The sequence below is a fragment of the Phyllobates terribilis genome, unplaced genomic scaffold (genome assembly GCF_046119375.1).
Source record: "Phyllobates terribilis strain yellow unplaced genomic scaffold, ASM4611937v1 Scaffold_7__3_contigs__length_470593459, whole genome shotgun sequence".
NCBI lineage: Eukaryota > Metazoa > Chordata > Amphibia > Anura > Dendrobatidae > Phyllobates > Phyllobates terribilis.
In genome coordinates this window covers 255,314,575-255,335,665 of record NW_027362767.1, presented here as the reverse complement: position 1 = coordinate 255,335,665, position 21,091 = coordinate 255,314,575, and the positions used below count along the sequence as shown (strand labels likewise).

The 21,091-nt window shown below is 51.2% G+C and overlaps 1 protein-coding gene across 2 annotated transcripts; it reads right to left on the bottom strand.

Annotated features, from left to right (window-relative positions):
• Positions 1-491: 491 nt before the first annotated feature.
• Positions 492-20,305, bottom strand: SLC35A2 (solute carrier family 35 member A2). 2 transcript variants are annotated; one of them, XM_073640344.1, is made up of 6 exons: positions 20,058-20,305; positions 17,846-18,031; positions 16,035-16,186; positions 9,889-10,556; positions 1,568-1,717; positions 492-1,008 (listed from the first exon to the last, which is right to left on the bottom strand). In XM_073640344.1, exons 1-5 carry the CDS (start codon positions 20,158-20,160, stop codon positions 1,576-1,578), a joined length of 1,251 nt encoding a protein of 416 aa, XP_073496445.1. In that variant the 5' UTR covers positions 20,161-20,305; the 3' UTR covers positions 492-1,008; positions 1,568-1,575. The 2 variants fall into 2 exon arrangements, with proteins under 2 accessions (XP_073496445.1, XP_073496446.1); XM_073640345.1 differs by lacking the exon at positions 1,568-1,717 and having other exon boundaries at positions 493-1,008; positions 20,058-20,304.
• Positions 20,306-21,091: the final 786 nt, after the last annotated feature.

Genomic DNA, 21,091 nt, shown 5'->3' with positions numbered 1-21,091 from the left:
ACACCAGCTGCATCTCCTTGATGAGACCCAGTACCTGCCTCCCAGAGCTGCGTCAAAGGCCTCTCATTCTGCCAACCGGTGTCCTATGGATGGAAGGCAAGAACCCCGAAAAGCCTCAGTGAGTATATAGATGACATAGCGGATGGTGGGAGTTATCTCTCCTCCATCATCGTGTGACACATTTTTGAAGTATGATGGTGGTCCGGAGTCTCTGTAATTTCATTACTGTGCCGAGTCTTGATGGATGACCCCCCCCCCAGAAGTAGACTGGAGTAATCCCCCCAGTGTACAGAGGTCTGGGAGACCCATCATCACTATCTCTGTGCTCAGCCTTGTTTCACACCGCCCTCTGGTGGTGAGCTTGGGAATGACACATTACACATCCTGCACCCACTGGTGCCTGGTGGAATAACCCTCTGCCGACCAGAAATGGATGAGAATCTGTGGGATAAAGACGAGTTATTTATTAGAAGCGTTACATTTACCCCACGATAATCCTCCGCATCTTGGGGCCTTATTATTGCAAAGCCGTTACATAGCGTTAGAGCGCCCCCTACACACATCACACATTACAATCTCATCTCTTGTTTTATAGCCCAAGACCATGTGATCTCTTCAGCTTACTGGATCAAGTCTGTGCAGCATGGAGAGGCACTGTGCTGTACAGCCGAGAGCACCTTGTGATCCAGTGACCCGGGCCCCTCAGACAAGATGACTAGCAGTTGGCAGGCAACCTGAGGCTGCTCTAAGGCCAGGTTCACACTTAGGGTCTGAACCTCTGATCGTATAGTAGGTGCAGTCCAAGCTATGGAACATGGGGGCAGTGCAGCATCTCATCTGCAGGCTTTGGTTGTCTCCTCCCTGATGTCCTCCATTCTCCGGAGTGTATACAGCTTGGTAACAGTCCATGTGTAAGTACCATCATAGCGAGGTAAGTCCAGTTATCTTTATACAGCAGAATCCACAGCGCCCTCTCCTGGTCATGAGCCTTTTTGCTTGCAAACAATCCTGAAACAAAAAATGTTTTATTTTAGATTAGTCAATGACATGCACCGGGTACCAATTCCTCCAATACAGCAAACAAGTTGGTGTATGCAAGTCCATGGCAGCACATATACAATGCAGCCACCACTAGAGGGAGCTAACTGTATACTGGTGGACATCAAACTCAATATTAGCTCAGTATAGAGCAAGCTCCAGAGCTCCCTCTAGTGGTGGCTGCGGCCTCAGAGAATTGTGTGCATGTGTATATATATATATATGTATGTGTGTGTGTGTATGTGTATATATATATATATATGTGTACGTGTGTGTATAATATATATATATATATAATGTATGTGTGTGTACGTGTGTGTGTGTGTGTATATATATATATATATATATAATATATGTCATACTTAATGTCTGTGTGACATAAGACATCCCATCTGGATCAGTAATGGTCTCTGCCCAACAGCATGTAAGGGCCAGAGCAAGCAGGTGAAAGAAGGTGCTCTGGTCAGATGAGACCAAAGGAGAATATTTTGGAATAAATAGAAAACGCTATGTGTGGTGGAAAACTAACATTGTACATCACCATGAAAACAACATCCCCACTGTCACACATGATGGCATCCTGCTGTAGGGAGGCTTTTCTTCAGCAGGGACAGGAAAGCTGGTCAGAGTTGATGGGAAGATGGATGGCGCGAAATACAGGGCAATCCTGGAGGAAAATCTGTTAGAGACAGTAAAAAACTTGAGACTGGGAAGTAGGTTCACCTTCCGGCAGGACAACGACCCTAAACATCCTGCCAGAGCTACAATGGATGGTTTAGATCAGAGCATATTCATGTGTGTGAACACAGTCCAGACCTAAATTGCAGCAAAAGATGGTTCTACAAAGTATTGACTCAGGGGGCAGAATACAAAGGCACGTCACAATTTTCAGATTTGTATTTTTAAAATAATTAGAAAACCATCTATCATTTCCTTTACAACCACAAATTTAGCAAGTATTTTTGAAGTGTAATGTGAAAAAATGTGGAAAAGTTTACGGGATATGAATACTTTTTCAAAGCTTTGTGTGTGTGTGTGTGTGTGTGTGTATATACACGTGTAATTGTGTATGCTTATATGTGTGTATATACATATCTTTACATGTGTGTCTACATACACATTACAATATATGAATGTCCCAGTAGTGATGCATTGTATAGTCTGTATATACATATATTTACCTCTGTGTTTATACAATGTGTGTATATATAGTGTATAGCGTGTAGTGTATGTGTATATATAATGTGTGTGTGTGTATATATATATATACATATATTTACCTGTGTTTTTATACGAGGGTCAGTCAATAAGTAATGCCTCCTATTTTTTTTCTCCTTTTAATTGGCAAGAAATTCAAATACAATTACATAGGTTGAAAACCACAACATTAACGAGTAATTTGTCACTTTTGAATATAATCTCCATCCATTTCCACAGTCTTGGTCCACCGTTTAACAAGGGCATGTATTCCAGCATGGTAGAAAGCATTCTTGGGACCCACCGTGCACAAACTTTTCTGTATCCCAGTTGTCCAATAATTGTCATCACACTGCTTTACTGAGGCAGATAATGGCACACACTTCATCTGCAGTCACCCGGCGGTCACCACCAATGATGTCATCGACTCGCTGAATGTTGCTTGGAGTCACTGCGGTTACTGGCCTGCCACTCCGCATTTTGTCAGCCAACGGTGATGGCCCTTCAGCTGTGTTACAGCGACGAACCCATCGTCTAACATCCACTGTTGCGTCACTGTACACATTTTTCAGTCTCTCATGAATTTGAATGGGTGTTTCACCTTCTGCAAGAATTCAATCACAGAACGTTGTCTAAGACGAACATCGATGTCAGCCATTTTGCAAACGGATACAGTCCTGCCACCTGTTGGTGCAGGAAGTTGCAATTACTGTGGATTGGAGAAGAAGGTTTGAGAAATTGTGCCAAATTCGAATATTTAACATAACTACCTTATTTAAGGAGAAAAAAATAGGAGGCATTACTTATTGACTGACCCTCGTATAATGTGTGTGTATATACAGTATATCGTGTATATATACATATCTTTACATGTCTATATACACATTACACTGTACAGTATATGACTGTCCCGCCCTATACACTGCAGGACGTGCCGCCACGTACTGTTCGTTCCGTCATTATGAGGCGATTACAGGGTGAGGGCAGCAGGGGGCGGTGTGGCATTGAGCCTCTGTGCTGTTATCAGCTGCTCCTTCCTCCCATACCCCCCTGCTGCTGGGCAGAGGCCATTACTGATCCAGATGGGGGCGCTATGTCACAGACATTGTACAGGGCCGTAACTACAACCGGGGCAGCCGGGGCACTGCCCTGGGGCCCCAACCACCCAAGGGGCCCCAAACTGATGGAAAAAAATAGTATTTTAATACTTTAATTTCTCATAAAATACCCAGCTCCTATATTCCTGTCAGACAATGTCACCCGGAGGACAGGAGAGACTATCATTTCAATAATTTCCAGGAGCTCTGCCAGCTGTCAATGAATGGAAACCTGCACTGGCCTGGAGAGTCTCATAGCACAAGATGTGTAACATTATGTTAGTCTGGAGATCACAGAGAGTTGGTAAGGCACAGTGCACACTGACTGTAACAGACTCTCAGCATCATTGAGAGGAGACAGGCTCAGCAGACACAAACTGTGAGAAGCCCGGCTGCTACTTAATAAACATATACAGTTATTTGAAAATTGTGCAATATTTGGAATTATTCACCTTATTCATTTTCCAAACATATTCACTGAATATTTAACTTCTAAAACTTGCATCATAAACCGCAAAATCTATTAGGCTGTGTGCACACGATGCGTTTTTCATGCATTTATGCTGCGGAATTTCCGCAGCGGAAACGCATCAAAAACGCATGGTAATCCGCCCCCCATAGTCCCCAATGGCATTCTGCAATGTCAATGCACATGCTGCGGATTTTTCCGCAGCGTTTCTGCAGCGCTCATAAATCCGCAGCATGTTCATTAATTTTGCGGAAGCGCCGCCATTGACTTGCATTGAGACGCATAGAATCCGTGTCTGTACATTTGTACAAGCGGATTTTATGCGTCTCAATGTGCGGATGGTACCCAGGTCTGGAGAAGAGAAGACTCTCATCCAGACCTGGGCACCATTGTACCTGTGAAAAAAAGAATAAAATAACAAATAAAGTTTATATTCACCTGTCCGGCGGCCCCTGCAGTGCTTACCTTCCAGGACCTGAGATGACGTCGCGGTCATGTGACCGCAGGCTGTCTCGCGAGATGCCGGCAAGCCAGGAAGGAACCAGGATGGAGCGCGACAGCTCACGCGGCGGGGGATCAGGGGTAAGTATAGCTTTATTTTTTACCATTCTTTTACGGTCACACTATATAAATCCATGCCGGTTGCATGGATTTATATAGTGTGACCTAGTTGTCAAGCACTTTCCAAGTGATGCTAAAATCGCCTGGAAAGCGCTTGTCAATCCGCACGCGGAAACGCATGTGAATAACGCTTCAAATCCGCATGTATTTGGCAGGAAAAACGCATGTACAATCTGCATGCGTTTTTTCTGCCAGGGAGATGCAGAAATGCTGCAGACATTTTCTGCTTCATTTCTGCATCGTGGCCACATAGCCTCAAGGTCTTGCGGAGCGTGGTGAAGCCGGTGTGCTGTATACAGCAATGCGCAGCAGCTTCACCACGTTCCGCACAACCTCTAGTGATTGAAATGTTGAGGGGCCCCACTATGAAGTTTTGCCCCGGGGCCCCGAAGCTTATAGTTACGGCACTGACATTGTAGTGCACGGGCCTCCAACCTGCTGCAAAACTATATCTTCCAGCAGACATGGCCTATTGCAGGATGCCTGGGAGGGATGCTAGGAGTTGTAGTTTTGCGTCAGCTGCAGAGCACTCATTATGGCAGTGCAAATATTCAGTTAGTTCCCATGAATATGTGTGTTATGATTTAAGGGGTTTTCCAGACATAAGCTAGTGATGACCTGTCCTTAGATCAGAGCAGTGGGGATCGCAGACCCGGCACTCTCGCAGATCCGCTGTTTGCCGGTCCAAATAGTGCATGGATCCAAACAGTGCAGCGCCATACACAGCGTAGTGGCTGTTCTCGGTACTGCAGCTCAGATCACATTCACTTTAATAGGAGTGGAGCTGCAGTACCGGAAACAGCCACTGTGTGGTGCATGGAGCTGCTCTGTGCTCAGTGTACATCTGGCTGACCATGGAGCTGATAACATCTAATCAGTGGGGTTGTCGGGTGTTGGACCCCCACCAATCTGATCTAAGGATAGGTGGTCACTATCTTAAGGCTGGAGAACCCCTTTAAACACATAAGAAAAGATTGATCAAGGCACCACAGACACTGTACTCCGCCTGCACCATCTGTATGGGCCCCTCAGCACTTTTTCTGTTTACAACTCTTTTAAAGGGACAGTACAGGAATTAAAATAAAAATCATGTCTGCCAGAAATCTGTCCAGGGGTTGTGTAATTCATTGCCAGTCAGTTCTATTGAAGTGAGTAGGTGCTGAGCGGTAACACCACATCCAACCTGTGGACAGATGTGAAAAAAGCAGCCATGTTCTTCCTTAATCCTGGACAAAGTAGAAAGAAGTGTGTACATTTATAGGAGTCAATACTAGGGGCATTGTGTATGAAAAAAATGTCCTGTGCCGCCATATGCTGCTATGTTTGTGCCACCATTCTTTTCACTGCAGGTATAGCACACAGTCAGTTTGTAATGACGGACTAGCAGATGTAGAGAGCAGAGAAAATGGTGGTGATGACGGCGTGCATAATTTCCATGAGAAACCTGTGACTATACCGCCATGTGCCAGTGCCCGTATACTGCTGCCGGGACGGAAGCTGGTGGATTTGGTCCATGTCCTCCCTGAGGAGACGGGCTCCTGGCTTCTCCTGCCAGTGATGTGGACACAGTGAGTACGTGGTGTGTGCCTGCGATCGTGTCCGTGGCCTTAAAACATGCATCTGCTTTTGTAACCTGTTGTTTGTGGCTCCAATACATCTTAAAAAAAAAAAAAAAAAGCTTTGTATGCAGCTACTGTGCTGAACTATGCGTTGCTATGGCTACAGACTAGAGACAAACCCTCTGTAATCAGATCCTGGCATCACATCTTAGGGCGCTTTCACATTGCACTTACCCTCACATTCATTGGTCCCGTCGGGGCTTGCACCTAAACGCCCCCCTCTCCCGCAAAACGGGATTTTGACGTATGCTGCACAGGGCCATAGACTATAATGGTGCTGACAGAGCGAGCATGACCTCTGCCGTGCATCATTTTTTTGCATGTACACCTACTGGAGGAGGACATTCAGACGTAGTAGACTTGGTATTGCAGGGGGTTCGGACGTAACCCCCGACAGGGCCACCGAGCAATGTGAAAGCGTCCTTACTCCTCTGCATCTATAGGGAAGTAACAGGATCTGACTACACTGGGGTTGTTTGTAGTCTGTATCCATAGAAACGCATAACTACATAGGAGCTGTATACAGAAAAATGTCGTTTGTTTATTTAGATGCAGTATAGCTGAGCTGTTCCTATATATATGGTGTAGGAGGGGGTTCTGCTCTCGGGACGGACCCTACGTAGCAGGAGGATGGGGGGGGGGGTCTCGGCTCAGCACATCTGGGCTTCCCCTATTGTAGTTTATAGATCGGGAAACATTTGTATAAAAAATATATATATCCGTGTGCTATGTGTATATAGATGTGTATGTTGTATTTGTACATTCATATGTGTATATACATACTGCACACACACATGTATATACAAACATAAATATCACACACATGTATTCATATTTGTGTGTGCTGTATATACGTATACAATAAATGTAATGTGACGGGGGTCTGTTAGCCCAGGGCTTCACTTTGACTAAAATCATCCCAGGGATTTAATCTGACTGCCAGATTGGTGTCGGGAAGTGAATTTTTCCTCAATGATGTAAATTGGCCTATACAGCATGTTTTTTTTTTGCCTTCCCCTGGATCAACGCTGCGGAATAGCTGCAGTGCATAAGAAATAGGCTGAACTGGATGGATGCTTGTCTTTTTTCGGCCTTATAAACTATGTAATCCCTGAGTGTGAGGGTCCCATAGGTGGCACCCCGATGTATAAAGCCAAGCAGATCCTGTGGATCTGAATTAGGAATGCTCCTCTAAAGGAGGCCCCCATAATAACATGGGGGAGACATACACAACACAGCTTCAGAAAATATCGGCGGTGCTGCGTCTCCTTCCCCAGGACAATAACCAGGGAGAGGGGGAGACAAGTTGTGCACCCCCTGCTTTGAGGCAATAAAAAAAAAGTCACATAACCTGTTAAAGGGGCTGAACCTTAAATGCCAGTCATCACCTGACAAGTGTAGATGAGGTGATCACTTGCTGAACGCCAGAGAGCAGCACTGATCCAGAGAGCGATGCTCTGGAGCACCCTGTGGAGCAATGGTCCCACGTACGTGCCATCACTCACTGTCACTGGGACTGCTGGTGGGGTCAGCTGCTGATCTCCAGAGCTTCGCTCTCAGAATTGTGGGGGTCCTCGCATTATCCCGACCTGTGGAACAACCCCCTTTAAGCAGCATGACAAGTACTTTGTGCTTCAGTACAGAGCTGACATCGATGCGCTGTGACGCCGTGTCCTGCCATGGCCGAGGTATTATTTTATACCTGCTGAAATCATTGACCCCCATTTTATTTTGACCCTGTTCCTTCTGAATGACACCTAGTTGGCATTTTCCTGGCGCTCACCCCATAAACATCTTATAAGAAGACACCAGACAAGTGATGACCTTTTTCAATGTGCCTCATCAAAAGCTAAAAGTGCCCTTTTGCCCCCATCAGAAGTGGATACCCCCTAGCGTGAAAGCTGCCCAGATCCCCAGCAGAGGAGGACATCCCTGTAGGATTTCCTTTCTGAGCGCATTAACTCTTCCATTACTGCCCCTATGGAGAGTAGTTTTGGGTGTTGTCTGAATGATCTGTGCATCTGGTGTTCTATTCAGGGATGGATCCTGATGGAGAGGACCGGAGCTCCGCACAGAGGTACCGGCGGCCACCATTCACCCCCCATAGGGCGACAGTGTACATCAGAGGTTACTAGTCTCGTTAGTCAGCGGGGTCAGTATTAATGAGCGCAGACAATAAAGAATAAAAAGAAAGGATTTTATTTTACAGTAGAACAATTAATGTTTAGTGCAAGGAAGAAACAATAATGACGGGACATGCAGAAGAAGCCGTAACACCGGGGACAGCAGGAGGGTTACATAGGGGGGGATGCTCGTCACGTTATGTGCGGGGTTAATGAAGGTAGCAAAGGGCAAAACACAAACTAGAGAAAAACCCCAGTCATTCCCACAAGTGGCACCAGTCAGAGCCCCCCACCCACCATTATAACAATCCCTGTAACAGCGCCCCAATATCAAAAGTTCTACTAAATACTCCCACATCAGATAAAAAGACATGATGTGCAGAGACCACTAGACAGACTACGAGCTGCCTTGTAAAGGGTTAACCCAGTGGGCACAGAGACCACCTACTACAGGTGGCAGACCCAGGAGCAGTGCAATACTGACAGCCACTTATCCTCAGTCACAGGAATAGAGCAGCTCCAGAGAATAAGACTGAGCTGCAATACCAGACACAGCCTATGGATGAGAGGGGCGCTGTGTTTCCACTTTTCCTGGGTATTTTAGAGATGCCTTTCCTTGTCTCATGATTTGTGCACTTTCATTTAATTCATTTTCCTTCAGCATAAAAAATATCTATTTACAAGTGATACAATAAGACGTCACCCCGGTCAGGCCAGGATTAGTCAGATCGTAGATGTCCCCACCCACCACAATACCTGTTTCTGCGGGGTCCCCATATACCATCAGAAGTGGGCGAGACTTGGAGGAGAGAGACCACCCACTGCATCACCCCATCTCAGCACCTTCATATATACAGAAAGCAAGGTGGCATCCCCCTATCTGGAGCTGTGATAGCTGCCAGTGGTTAGGACCACCTCTGAGACCTCAGACCATCCACCTGGTGAGAGTTACTGGAAAGGGAGAAAGGTATTTCCAAAAGTGAAAACATATTGTTGCAGTCTTCCCAAAACCAGCGCCACCCTGGTCCACAGGTCATGTCAGGTATTACAGCTCAACCTCATTCACTCCAATGGAGCCGAGCTGCAATTCTAGAAACACATGGACAATGGTCGCCCTGTTTCTGGAAGAAGGCAGCTATGTCTGTATAATCCTCTTCATGGAAATGATTTGCTGTGGTTTTTCTGTAGTGGATGACTGTTTTGGTTGCATTGCAGACTTTTTACGCAGCGAGTGGGTGATCCACAATGCAGTGATTTTCTGCACAGAAATCCACCAGGGAAGGTTTCCTACATGTCAGGGGACGTGCACGGCTTAGTGGACAGAACACAGATGATGGAGAGGAGACCATAAGGAACGTGTAGCAACGTGGACCAGACACGGATTATCTACATTCACACTTCATACACACGCGCCCTCTGTACGGAGGTATACGGTAGTGTTCACACTGTATATAAGTTAGGGCTGCCAAAGACGGCTGTAGTGCGGGCACATCAGGGTCACTGTCCTGAGCCCGGGTTAATACCAGCAGGGGGCAGAAGGGCTTATCATTAGAAAAATAAAATAAAGATGGAAGTGAAATACTGTGATCTCACTACTCAGGGAGGCCGGACAGGACCTCCCCAAGGTGACCGCTCCGAGGTGACAGCCCCAAGACCGCTCCCCATCTACCCCCAACGTCAGGGCGAGAAGTGGTGAACAATCCCTTCAGTTGGTGAGCACTGACTTTGGCAAGAAGGGCTCCTTGTGTAATGGCGTCTGGCTGCTGATGGACAGGACGGGCTCAGGTGTCCGCGGGAGGCTGTACAAGTACACAGCACCTATGACCAGTCCAGCACCCAGAGCAAAGGGCAGGTCCACGTGGAATCCAAAGAGGTGGACCGAAACGGCTGTGGACACCACGATGGACAGCGACGTGGCAAAGCCTTTCAAGATGTTGTCTGCGTATTTCACCACCACGGCCACGAGAAGGCCACCGAAGGCCTGATTGAAGATGACGCACCACACCAGGGGAGTGTAGCCGTAAAAGAAGCCACGTTCGGCCATTGCCACTCCATCTTGCTGCCACATGGCCAGGAGTCCCAATGCTGTACCGAAAATGCCAAGCTGAACGTTGCGCAACCACACAGAAGCAGAGCTGCCCTTAAGGATGCGCTCAAAGTACACGCCTGCGAAACCTGAGGACAGACAGGACACCGCCACCGCGATCAGGCCCACGATGTAGTTCTGACCGCTCACTGCCACGCTTTCCTTCCCACCAGACTGCTCAGACTGTACGATGGCAACTCCGATGAAGAGGATGATGAGGGAGCCCCACTGCAGCCTAGACAGGCTCTTCCTCAGAAGCAGCACGGAGAACAGGGCGGTGGTCAGGATCTTCAGCTGATACGTGACCTGAAGCACGAGAGAAGAAGAAATGTGACTGCAGGAAAACGGGACCGACAGAAGGAGCAGAAATGTGAGTGCAGGAGGACGAGGAGCAGACAGGAGGAGCAGAAATGTGAGTGCAGGAGGACGAGGAGCAGACAGGAGGAGCAGAAATGTGAGTGCAGGAGGACGAGGAGCAGACAGGAGGAGCAGAAATGTGAGTGCAGGAGGACGAGGAGCAGACAGGAGGAGCAGAAATGTGAGTGCAGGAGGATGAGGAGCAGACAGGAGGAGCAGAAATGTGAGTGCAGGAGGATGAGGAGCAGACAGGAGGAGCAGAAATGTGACCGCAGGAGGACGAGGAGCAGACAGGAGGAGCAGAAATGTGACCGCAGGAGGACGAGGAGCAGACAGAAGGAGCAGAAATGTGACCGCAGGAGGACGAGGAGCAGACAGGAGGAGCAGAAATGTGACCGCAGGAGGACGAGGAGCAGACAGAAGGAGCAGAAATGTGAGCGCAGGAGGAGCAGAAATGTGACCGCAGGAGGACGAGGAGCCGACAGGAGGAGCAGAAATGTGACCGCAGGAGGACGAGGAGCCGACAGGAGGAGCAGAAATGTGACCGCAGGAGGACGAGGAGCCGACAGGAGGAGCAGAAATGTGACCGCAGGAGGACGAGGAGCCGACAGGAGGAGCAGAAATGTGACCGCAGGAGGACGAGGAGCAGAAATGTGGCTGCAGGAGGACGAGGAGCCGACAGGAGGAGCAGAAATGTGGCTGCAGGAGGACGAGGAGCCGACAGGAGGAGCAGAAATGTGAGTGCAGGAGGACGAGGAGCCGACAGGAGGAGCAGAAATGTGAGTGCAGGAGGACGAGGAGCAGACAGGAGGAGCAGAAATGTGACCGCAGGAGGACGAGGAGCAGACAGGAGGAGCAGAAATGTGACCGCAGGAGGACGAGGAGCAGACAGAAGGAGCAGAAATGTGAGCGCAGGAGGACGAGGAGCAGACAGGAGGAGCAGAAATGTGAGTGCAGGAGGACGAGGAGCAGACAGGAGGAGCAGAAATGTGACCGCAGGAGGACGAGGAGCCGACAGGAGGAGCAGAAATGTGACCGCAGGAGGACGAGGAGCCGACAGGAGGAGCAGAAATGTGACCGCAGGAGGACGAGGAGCAGAAATGTGGCTGCAGGAGGACGAGGAGCCGACAGGAGGAGCAGAAATGTGGCTGCAGGAGGACGAGGAGCCGACAGGAGGAGCAGAAATGTGACCGCAGGAGGACGAGGAGCCGACAGGAGGAGCAGAAATGTGACCGCAGGAGGACGAGGAGCAGACAGGAGGAGCAGAAATGTGACCGCAGGAGGACGAGGAGCAGACAGAAGGAGCAGAAATGTGAGCGCAGGAGGAGCAGAAATGTGGCTGCAGGAGGACGAGGAGCCGACAGGAGGAGCAGAAATGTGAGTGCAGGAGGACGAGGAGCCGACAGGAGGAGCAGAAATGTGACCGCAGGAGGACGAGGAGCAGAAATGTGACCGCAGGAGGACGAGGAGCAGAAATGTGACCGCAGGAGGAGCAGAAATGTGACCGCAGGAGGACGAGGAGCAGAAACGTGACCGCAGGAGGACGAGGAGCCGACAGGAGGAGCAGAAATGTGACCGCAGGAGGACGAGGAGCAGACAGGAGGAGCAGAAATGTGACCGCAGGAGGACGAGGAGCAGACAGGAGGAGCAGAAATGTGACCGCAGGAGGACGAGGAGCAGACAGAAGGAGCAGAAATGTGAGCGCAGGAGGAGCAGAAATGTGGCTGCAGGAGGACGAGGAGCCGACAGGAGGAGCAGAAATGTGAGTGCAGGAGGACGAGGAGCCGACAGGAGGAGCAGAAATGTGACCGCAGGAGGACGAGGAGCAGAAATGTGACCGCAGGAGGACGAGGAGCAGAAATGTGACCGCAGGAGGACGAGGAGCAGAAATGTGACCGCAGGAGGAGCAGAAATGTGACCGCAGGAGGACGAGGAGCAGAAACGTGACCGCAGGAGGACGAGGAGCCGACAGGAGGAGCAGAAATGTGACCGCAGGAGGACGAGGAGCAGACAGGAGGAGCAGAAATGTGACCGCAGGAGGACGAGGAGCAGAAATGTGAGTGAAGGAGGACGAGGAGCCGACAGAAGGAGCAGAAATGTGACTGCAGGAGGACGAGGAGCCGACAGGAGGAGCAGAAATGTGAGTGCAGGAGGACGAGGAGCCGACAGAAGGAGCAGAAATGTGGCTGCAGGAGGACGAGGAGCAGAAATGTGAGTGCAGGAGGAGCAGAAATGTGAGTGCAGGAGGAGCAGAAATGTGAGTGCAGGAGGAGCAGAAATGTGAGTGCAGGAGGAGCAGAAATGTGAGTGCAGGAGGAGCAGAAATGTGAGTGCAAGAGGAGCAGAAATGTGAGTGCAGGAGGACGAGGAGCCGACAGGAGGAGCAGAAATGTGACCGCAGGAGAACGTGGAGCCGACAGGAGGAGCAGAAATGTGACCGCAGGAGGACGAGGAGCCGACAGGAGGAGCAGAAATGTGGCTGCAGGAGAACGAGGAGCCGACAGGAGGAGCAGAAATGTGAGTGCAGGAGGACGAAGAGCCGACAGGAGGAGCAGAAATGTGAGTGCAGGAGGACGAGGAGCCGACAGAAGGAGCAAAAATGTGAGTGCAGGAGGACGAGGAACCGACAGGAGGAGCAGAAATGTGACCGCAGGAGGACGAGGAGCCGACAGGAGGAGCAGAAATGTGACCGCAGGAGGACGAGGAGCCGACAGGAGGAGCAGAAATGTGGCTGCAGGAGAACGAGGAGCCGACAGGAGGAGCAGAAATGTGAGTGCAGGAGGACGAGGAGCCGACAGGAGGAGCAGAAATGTGAGTGCAGGAGGACGAGGAGCCGACAGGAGGAGCAGAAATGTGACCGCAGGAGGACGAGGAGCCGACAGGAGGAGCAGAAATGTGACCGCAGGAGGACGAGGAGCAGAAATGTGGCTGCAGGAGAACGAGGAGCCAACAGAAGGAGCAGAAATGTGGCTGCAGGAGAACGAGGAGCCGACAGGAGGAGCAGAAATGTGAGTGCAGGAGGACGAGGAGCCGACAGGAGGAGCAGAAATGTGACCGCAGGATGACGAGGAGCAGAAATGTGACCGCAGGAGGACGAGGAGCAGAAATGTGACCGCAGGAGGACGAGGAGCAGAAATGTGACCGCAGGAGGACAAGGAGCAGAAATGTGAGTGAAGGAGGACGAGGAGCCGAAATGTGAGTGAAGGAGGACGAGGAGCCGACAGGAGGAACAGAAATGTGAGTGCAGGAGGACGAGGAGCCGACAGAAGGAGCAGAAATGTGACCGCAGGAGGACGAGGAGCCGACAGGAGGAGCAGAAATGTGACCGCAGGAGGACGAGGAGCCGACAGGAGGAGCAGAAATGTGAGTGCAGGAGGACGAGGAGCCGACAGGAGGAGCAGAAATGTGAGTGCAGGAGGACGAGGAGCCGACAGAAGGAGCAGAAATGTGACCGCAGGAGGACGAGGAGCCGACAGGAGGAGCAGAAATGTGACCGCAGGAGGACGAGGAGCCGACAGGAGGAGCAGAAATGTGACCGCAGGAGGACGAGGAGCCGACAGGAGGAGCAGAAATGTGAGTGCAGGAGGACGAGGAGCCGACAGGAGGAGCAGAAATGTGAGTGCAGGAGGACGAGGAGCCGACAGAAGGAGCAGAAATGTGGCTGCAGGAGGACGAGGAGCCGACAGGAGGAGCAGAAATGTGAGTGCAGGAGGACAAGGAGCCGACAGGAGGAGCAGAAATGTGGCCGCAGGAGGACGAGGAGCCGACAGGAGGAGCAGAAATGTGGCCGCAGGAGGACGAGGAGCCGACAGGAGGAGCAGAAATGTGGCCGCAGGAGGACGAGGAGCCGACAGGAGGAGCAGAAATGTGAGTGCAGGAGGACGAGGAGCAGAAATGTGACTGCAGGAGGACGAGGAGCCGACAGGAGGAGCAGAAATGTGAGTGCAGGAGGACGAGGAGCCGACAGGAGGAGCAGAAATGTGGCTGCAGGAGGACGAGGAGCCGACAGAAGGAGCAGAAATGTGAGTGCAGGAGGACAAGGAGCCGACAGGAGGAGCAGAAATGTGGCCGCAGGAGGACGAGAAGCCGACAGGAGGAGCAGAAATGTGGCCGCAGGAGGACGAGGAGCCGACAGGAGGAGCAGAAATGTGAGTGCAGGAGGACGAGGAGCAGAAATGTGACCGCAGGAGGACGAGGAGCAGAAATGTGACCGCAGGAGGACGAGGAGCAGACAGGAGGAGCAGAAATGTGAGTGCAGGAGGACGAGGAGCCGACAGAAGGAGCAGAAATGTGGCTGCAGGAGGACGAGGAGCAGACAGGAGGAGCAGAAATGTGGCTGCAGGAGGACGAGGAGCCGACAGGAGGAGCAGAAATGTGAGTGCAGGAGGACAAGGAGCCGACAGGAGGAGCAGAAATGTGGCCGCAGGAGGATGAGGAGCCGACAGGAGGAGCAGAAATGTGGCCGCAGGAGGACGAGGAGCCGACAGGAGGAGCAGAAATGTGGCCGCAGGAGGACGAGGAGCCGACAGGAGGAGCAGAAATGTGACCGCAGGAGGACGAGGAGCCGACAGGAGGAGCAGAAATGTGACCGCAGGAGGACAAGGAGCCGACAGGAGGAGCAGAAATGTGACCGCAGGAGGACGAGGAGCCGACAGGAGGAGCAGAAATGTGACCGCAGGAGGACGAGGAGCCGACAGGAGGAGCAGAAATGTGACCGCAGGAGGACGAGGAGCAGAAATGTTATCAGCTCTGCATTCAGATGTGGCAAATGGCCAGAGTTTCGGGGTTAGCGGAGCTGGGACTGGAGGAAGTTTGTGGCTTTGACAGGTGATTCACGTCACCAGGAGATTAAATGTGCAAAACAATGTGGACTATTGTTACCCTTTCCATCTCCAGAGACATAAGGAACGCCTCACCTGATTGTGCTGGGCTTAGGGGCACACCCGACTGCACCTGCTGAAATCCGGTGGCCCATTAAAGGGACCTGTCACGTTGGACACGTGTCTGATCTGTGGACAGCAGGGTACGGAGGAGAAGCTGAGCAGAACGACATGGGGTTGTTGAAAAAGATCCAGTGTAACATGTGTTTTATTCATTGAAATCCTTAGTGTTTGTATGTGTGGGTCCAGTGGGCAGTCCTATCAGTGATTGACAGCTATCTCTGCATGCAATCATACAGGGATCAATCACTGACAGGGCCGCCCCCTGGACTCGTGCTACAAATACCAGGGATTTCAATGAATAAAAGTCAAGTTTTACAGAAACTTTCTCCACAGAAATGTTTACTAATCGTCTCAGCTCCTCAGACCTTATAACATCCGGCCGGCAGATCAGATACGGTTATCAACATGACAGGTCCCCTTTAAATTAACATGCGTTTGTGTGAAAGGGGAAGTGATGAGTTTGGGCCCTGAGATGTAATCTTACCTGGAAAGTGGCCGCTGGGAGATTAGATATGGCCACATACTGCAGGTTATTCTGTAAGGTGTAGATCAGGGAGGGCACCGCCAGCTTCAGGGTGTCCATGTACTGAATGATGATGGCGTCGTACAGATATGCCGCCAGCTCCTTCACGTTACCTGCAAGCATAGCATATGTTATAGATGGTAACCGGATCGCACAGCCCCATAACGGGAAACCGGGCAGGTACAGAGGTCTATACCCGCCTCTCCTGCGGGGGGGCAACAAGCACTTTAGTTTAATGTATCCCCATAGCACTGACACTGCAGCCATTATATCAGGCGGGATATTGTGTGACGCCCAAGTACATACATACATAGCCGCGGCCCACCCGGTAAGTCTCCTCTACAGCCACGTCATATCACCTGCAGCCATCTTGCCGGTCTTTGATAAAGAAAGCCCAATCATTGTATGATGACGTTCTTTTGTGCCAGTCCTTTGGTTTTGCTTTACACCTCTGCTTGCTGTCAGTAAAGGGGAACGATTCTATGCAGAGAGCCGGAGCCCACCCCCAGTTCACGTGCTCTGATAACCTGTAATTGTAGATGAGAAATTCTATTTGTACTGCTCTGGTCCGATCTTCACTTATTCACCAGACGTCCTGCGTCTTATTCGCCTCTTACATGTAATGAATAGGGGGTCCAGGAGGTCGGGGGAAGACGCGAGCACAGAACCAGGCAGCACTAATCGAATTGCTCATCTCTCACTTTAATACTCTGCTCCCGTCACAGGAGGAGGAGATCCCGATGTTGTTTCCCCTCAGCGAGCTTCTAAGCTGTGAATAACTTATTAAAAAGTTATAAGAACAATGGAAGAACAAAGCTCTTCATACAAGGAATAGATAACCCCTCCAAACAACCCCATACACATTAGAGTCCTCTGACCAATGATCTGGGGGGGGGGGGTTGTCGGCATGTTTACACCCCATCTGTTTGTTCTCCCTGGAGATAAGCCCCCACCAGAGAATTACCTGCACCCCCATACAGACTTGTCTGAGTGGATTAGTATGTGTCTGGCCTGCAGCTATGTGTTGTGGGGAAAATCTCAGCCAGAGGCCGTCCTGCACACAATGGCAAACACACGAGATAAAGGACAGAGGGTCTATGGGAACGACCCCACTATACATGAATATACAGAGATCCCCCAGATAAGCAGAGACCCCCGCTGTGATAAGGACAGAGGCCAGCATGTGTCCACATCTACATGGGGTCTCCTCCAAGTCCTCTGCCTCTTGTAATCATATAAAGTCCCCAGCGCAGAGTCGTCCGTGTGCCGCCACTGTCCACGTGCGCCCACCCATCAATGATCCACCCACGGACAGACGGAGAGATGGACACTGGACAAGAGCAACTGATGGCGTCCACTCATCTCTGCTGGATACCCATCACATTGTGCCAACCACTGCGCCCATCACATTGTGCCAACCACTGCGCCCATCACATGAGGGGCCGTCACTAGTAACAGCAACACTCCACAGACAGAGGCTGGAGCAGCAGCTCTTACGCTGGACACAAGATATGATCTGCAGATCCGAGGAGGGTTGTAGTAACGTCTGATTACACGCAATGAAGCTGATAAGGCGCTATTCACACACATGTTTAAGAGACTTCGGTGTCGTGTCCCCAAGACAACACTTCTTGTCTCATCCCGCTCACAGCTCGTCCATGAGTTTTGTTTCTATACTACAGAAAACAATGAAAGCTGTGTAGTAATTGGTTACAAGAAGAGTTGTCAGGGGGACTGCAGACTGCAATGACTATTCAGGAATGAGCACTTACCTCTCTTCTGGGCCAGCATGAGCAGCAGGCAGGTGATACCCTTGAGAATCTCTGCCATGACCACAGCGGTGGTGGAGAAGAAGCGGTCCCCGGGCAAGGTGCGGGCATAGCGAATGCTGAGGATGAGGGAGGCGTTCTGGACAACCAGCACAGCCAAACTGAGGTACTTCAGACGACGATTCACCCCTGCAAGAAATTACCCTCTATTATACAACCTGACAGTGGCTGCACTGGTTATACTGGTCTGGATGGAGGATGCCACCAGTACATACACCCAAGTATATGAAAGGTGACAAGACGAAACTGGGAGGAAGAAATCACACCTCAACCCTAGAAGAGAAAGCCTGAGACATAGGGCAGACGGGTGCGGTGAACGTCCTCCCTGACAAACCCCATGGAAAAGCACTGAGACTGAAGCCACCGGCCTGTTAGAAGCCCACTAGCCGCCCCAACTACAACTCCCAGCATGCACTAACAGTCATACTCACAGATTACGCACTCCATAGTCTGCATGGGGCCCTCCAGCTACTATGAATCTACAACTCTCAGCGTGCACCAATATAAGGACTCTGATAGGAGTGTTCAGTACTGGGGAGGGGGGATAGATAATGAATGGAGGTGGTGGTCTCAGGGTATGACACACACGGGGTTAATACACAACCAGTTATCAGGACACCAGTCTGTCTGGAGCCAAAATCTAAAGATCCCATTGTTCTGGGGTGCTGACATCCCGAAGAGCAGTGACTCCGCGCCCCTCCTCACACCCGGTACAAGTACTGCTGGTCACACTGGGGTACAGACACAATGTGTGCACTGTCCTGGGGGGGCGCTCTGGCCCCTGTAGGGCTCAGTGCAGAACACAAGCAGCATTCATACAGCGGAGGAGCCTGCGCACTGCTCCACGGCCGCACAGTCCTCCACGTCACCAGCAATGGGGCAGAGGAAGGTGGCAAGATGCTACGGAACCATGCCACATGCATTACTCTCACCAGGATGTACAGATCTTATTTCACTACAGGCACTAGAATGCGAGCTATTACTCCCTGGTATCAGCTGCTGCACTCATAAAAGCCCCCATATCCGCTCCTTTCTGGGGTGACCAATGATCTGATGTGTATGGAGGGTCTCTGCTCTCCCCCAGGGGACAGAAAGCCACCACTCCCCCAGGCTATTCTCCAATGCCAACATGCCCGCTTGGGCACCCCAATACACCGCAGGGTCAGCCTGGCTCGCCCAACATTCAGCCTCAACACGTCCGATTAGCCACCACATTCAGATCCTTCAGGCGGAACCTGAAAACTCACCTCTTCACGAAAGCTTACAGCCTGCCATGACCTTGCTGCCACCTCACCACCACCAGACCTGCGCTTCACCAGCAGCGGAGCTACTGCCTTACCACCACCAGACCTGCGCCTCACCAGCAGCGGAGCTACTGCCTTACCACCACCAGACCTGCGCCTCACCAGCAGTGGAGCTACTGCCTTACCAGCAGCGGAGCTACTGCCTTACCACCACCAGACCTGCGCCTCACCAGCAGCGGAGCTACTGCCTTACCACCACCAGACCTGCGCCTCACCAGCAGCGGAGCTACTGCCTTACCACCACCAGCAGAGCTACTGCCTTACCACCACCAGACCTGCTGCAACCCCCCCACCTTCCTGTAGAATGTAATCCCCGCAAGGGCAGGGTCCTCTTCCCTCTGTACCAGTCTATCATTGTTAGTTTGTTGAGTGATATCTGTATTTGGTATGTAACCCCTCCTTATGTACAGCACCATGGAATCAATGGCGCTATATATAATAATAATATTCCTGTCAGATGACTGTGGCCCCCACAACAGCGACCCTCAGACCTGTGTCTGCCACCAGTCAGGAGAGGGCTAGTGTCCGGACTGCCCCTTTAAATCTCTTCTACACAAGGATCACGCTACAGACCATACACTGACAGCTGAACTACTGCCCCAACATCCCCCAATCTGCAGACAACCCCTATGTTCTGCCATCACCTAACCCCATACACAGCCTGAGACCCCAGCACTACAAGTCCCAGCAACCCCTCTCATTACTGCGCCTTGTAGAGCATGCTGGGATCTGTAGTCCAGACGTAGGAGAACCCCACCCCCACAAATGCTCTGTGCAGAACACAGTAGTGAGCAGCCTCAGGTGTCTGAGTGCACCACAGGTCTCAGCATGCCCTCCTCCTGTGCACTCACTGTCTCCTGCGCTCCTCCCCGGCGGGCTCCCCGGATCCCTCATCTCCGCCTGCAGCTGCTTCATGTCCCTCTCCTCGTCCCCAGAACCGGCAGCCGCTGCCATATCTCCCGGCTCAGCCGCACTTCCGGGTCCGCCACACCACGGAGGCAGCAGCCAGCTCACTTCCGAGCCAACGTCACCAGAAAAGAGGGGGGAACCCTGGTGACTAGGAACGTTCTATCAACACCGCTGTTTCCCGGTTACGTCACCAGACCTGCGTCAGTAAGTTCAGGGAGAGGCGGGCAGTGAAAACATGTCGCTCGCAGGAGTAAGACGCCATTTTGTGGGTTTGTAGTCCTATGTATTATTATTATTATTATAATATTGGACCCTATTGATTCCATGGTGCTGTACACGAGGGGGTCACATACAAATATAGATTACAATGAACAGACTGGTGCAGTGAATCACAGACGTACTGACCACGGGCCTAAACCTTCCATCACTAGAAGATACAGGCTGGAAATGATGGAGTCTCCCTCCCCTGTCACTATTCTGTTATGGTCAAGAAAGCTACAGGCCCCCGCCGCTCACAGCCTATATACAAGCAGCCCAAGAAAGCTACAGGCCCCTGCCGCTCACAGCCTATATACAAGCAGCCCAAGAAAGCTACAGGCCCCCGCCGCTCACAGCCTACATACAAGCAGCCCAAGAAAGCTACAGGCCCCCGCCGCCCACAGCTTATATACAAGCAGCCCAAGAAAGCTACAGGCCCCCGCCGCCCACAGCTTATATACAAGCAGCCCAAGAAAGCTACAGGCCCCCGCCGCTCACAGCTTATATACAAGCAGCCCAAGAAAGCTACAGGCCCCCGCCGCTCACAGCCTACATACAAGCAGCCCAAGAAAGCTACAGGCCCCCGCCGCCCACAGCTTATATACAAGCAGCCCAAGAAAGCTACAGGCCCCCGCCCACAGCTTATATACAAGCAGCCCAAGAAAGCTACAGGCCCCCGCCGCTCACAGCTTATATACAAGCAGCCCAAGAAAGCTAC

What these genes read in the sequence shown, in the direction of transcription:
- SLC35A2 (XM_073640344.1), bottom strand. Translation starts at nt 20,160, where the DNA reads ATGGCAGCGGCTGCCGGTTCTGGGGACGAGGAGAGGGACATGAAGCAG. An exon ending in CATGCTGGCCCAGAAGAGAG is followed by an intron (nt 16,187 to 17,845) that starts GTAAGTGCTCAT and finishes CTATGCTTGCAG; the next exon opens with GTAACGTGAAGGAGCTGGCG. An exon ending in AAGGAGCCCTTCTTGCCAAA is followed by an intron (nt 1,718 to 9,888) that starts GTCAGTGCTCAC and finishes TGTCTCTAACAG; the next exon opens with ATTTTCCTCCAGGATTGCCC.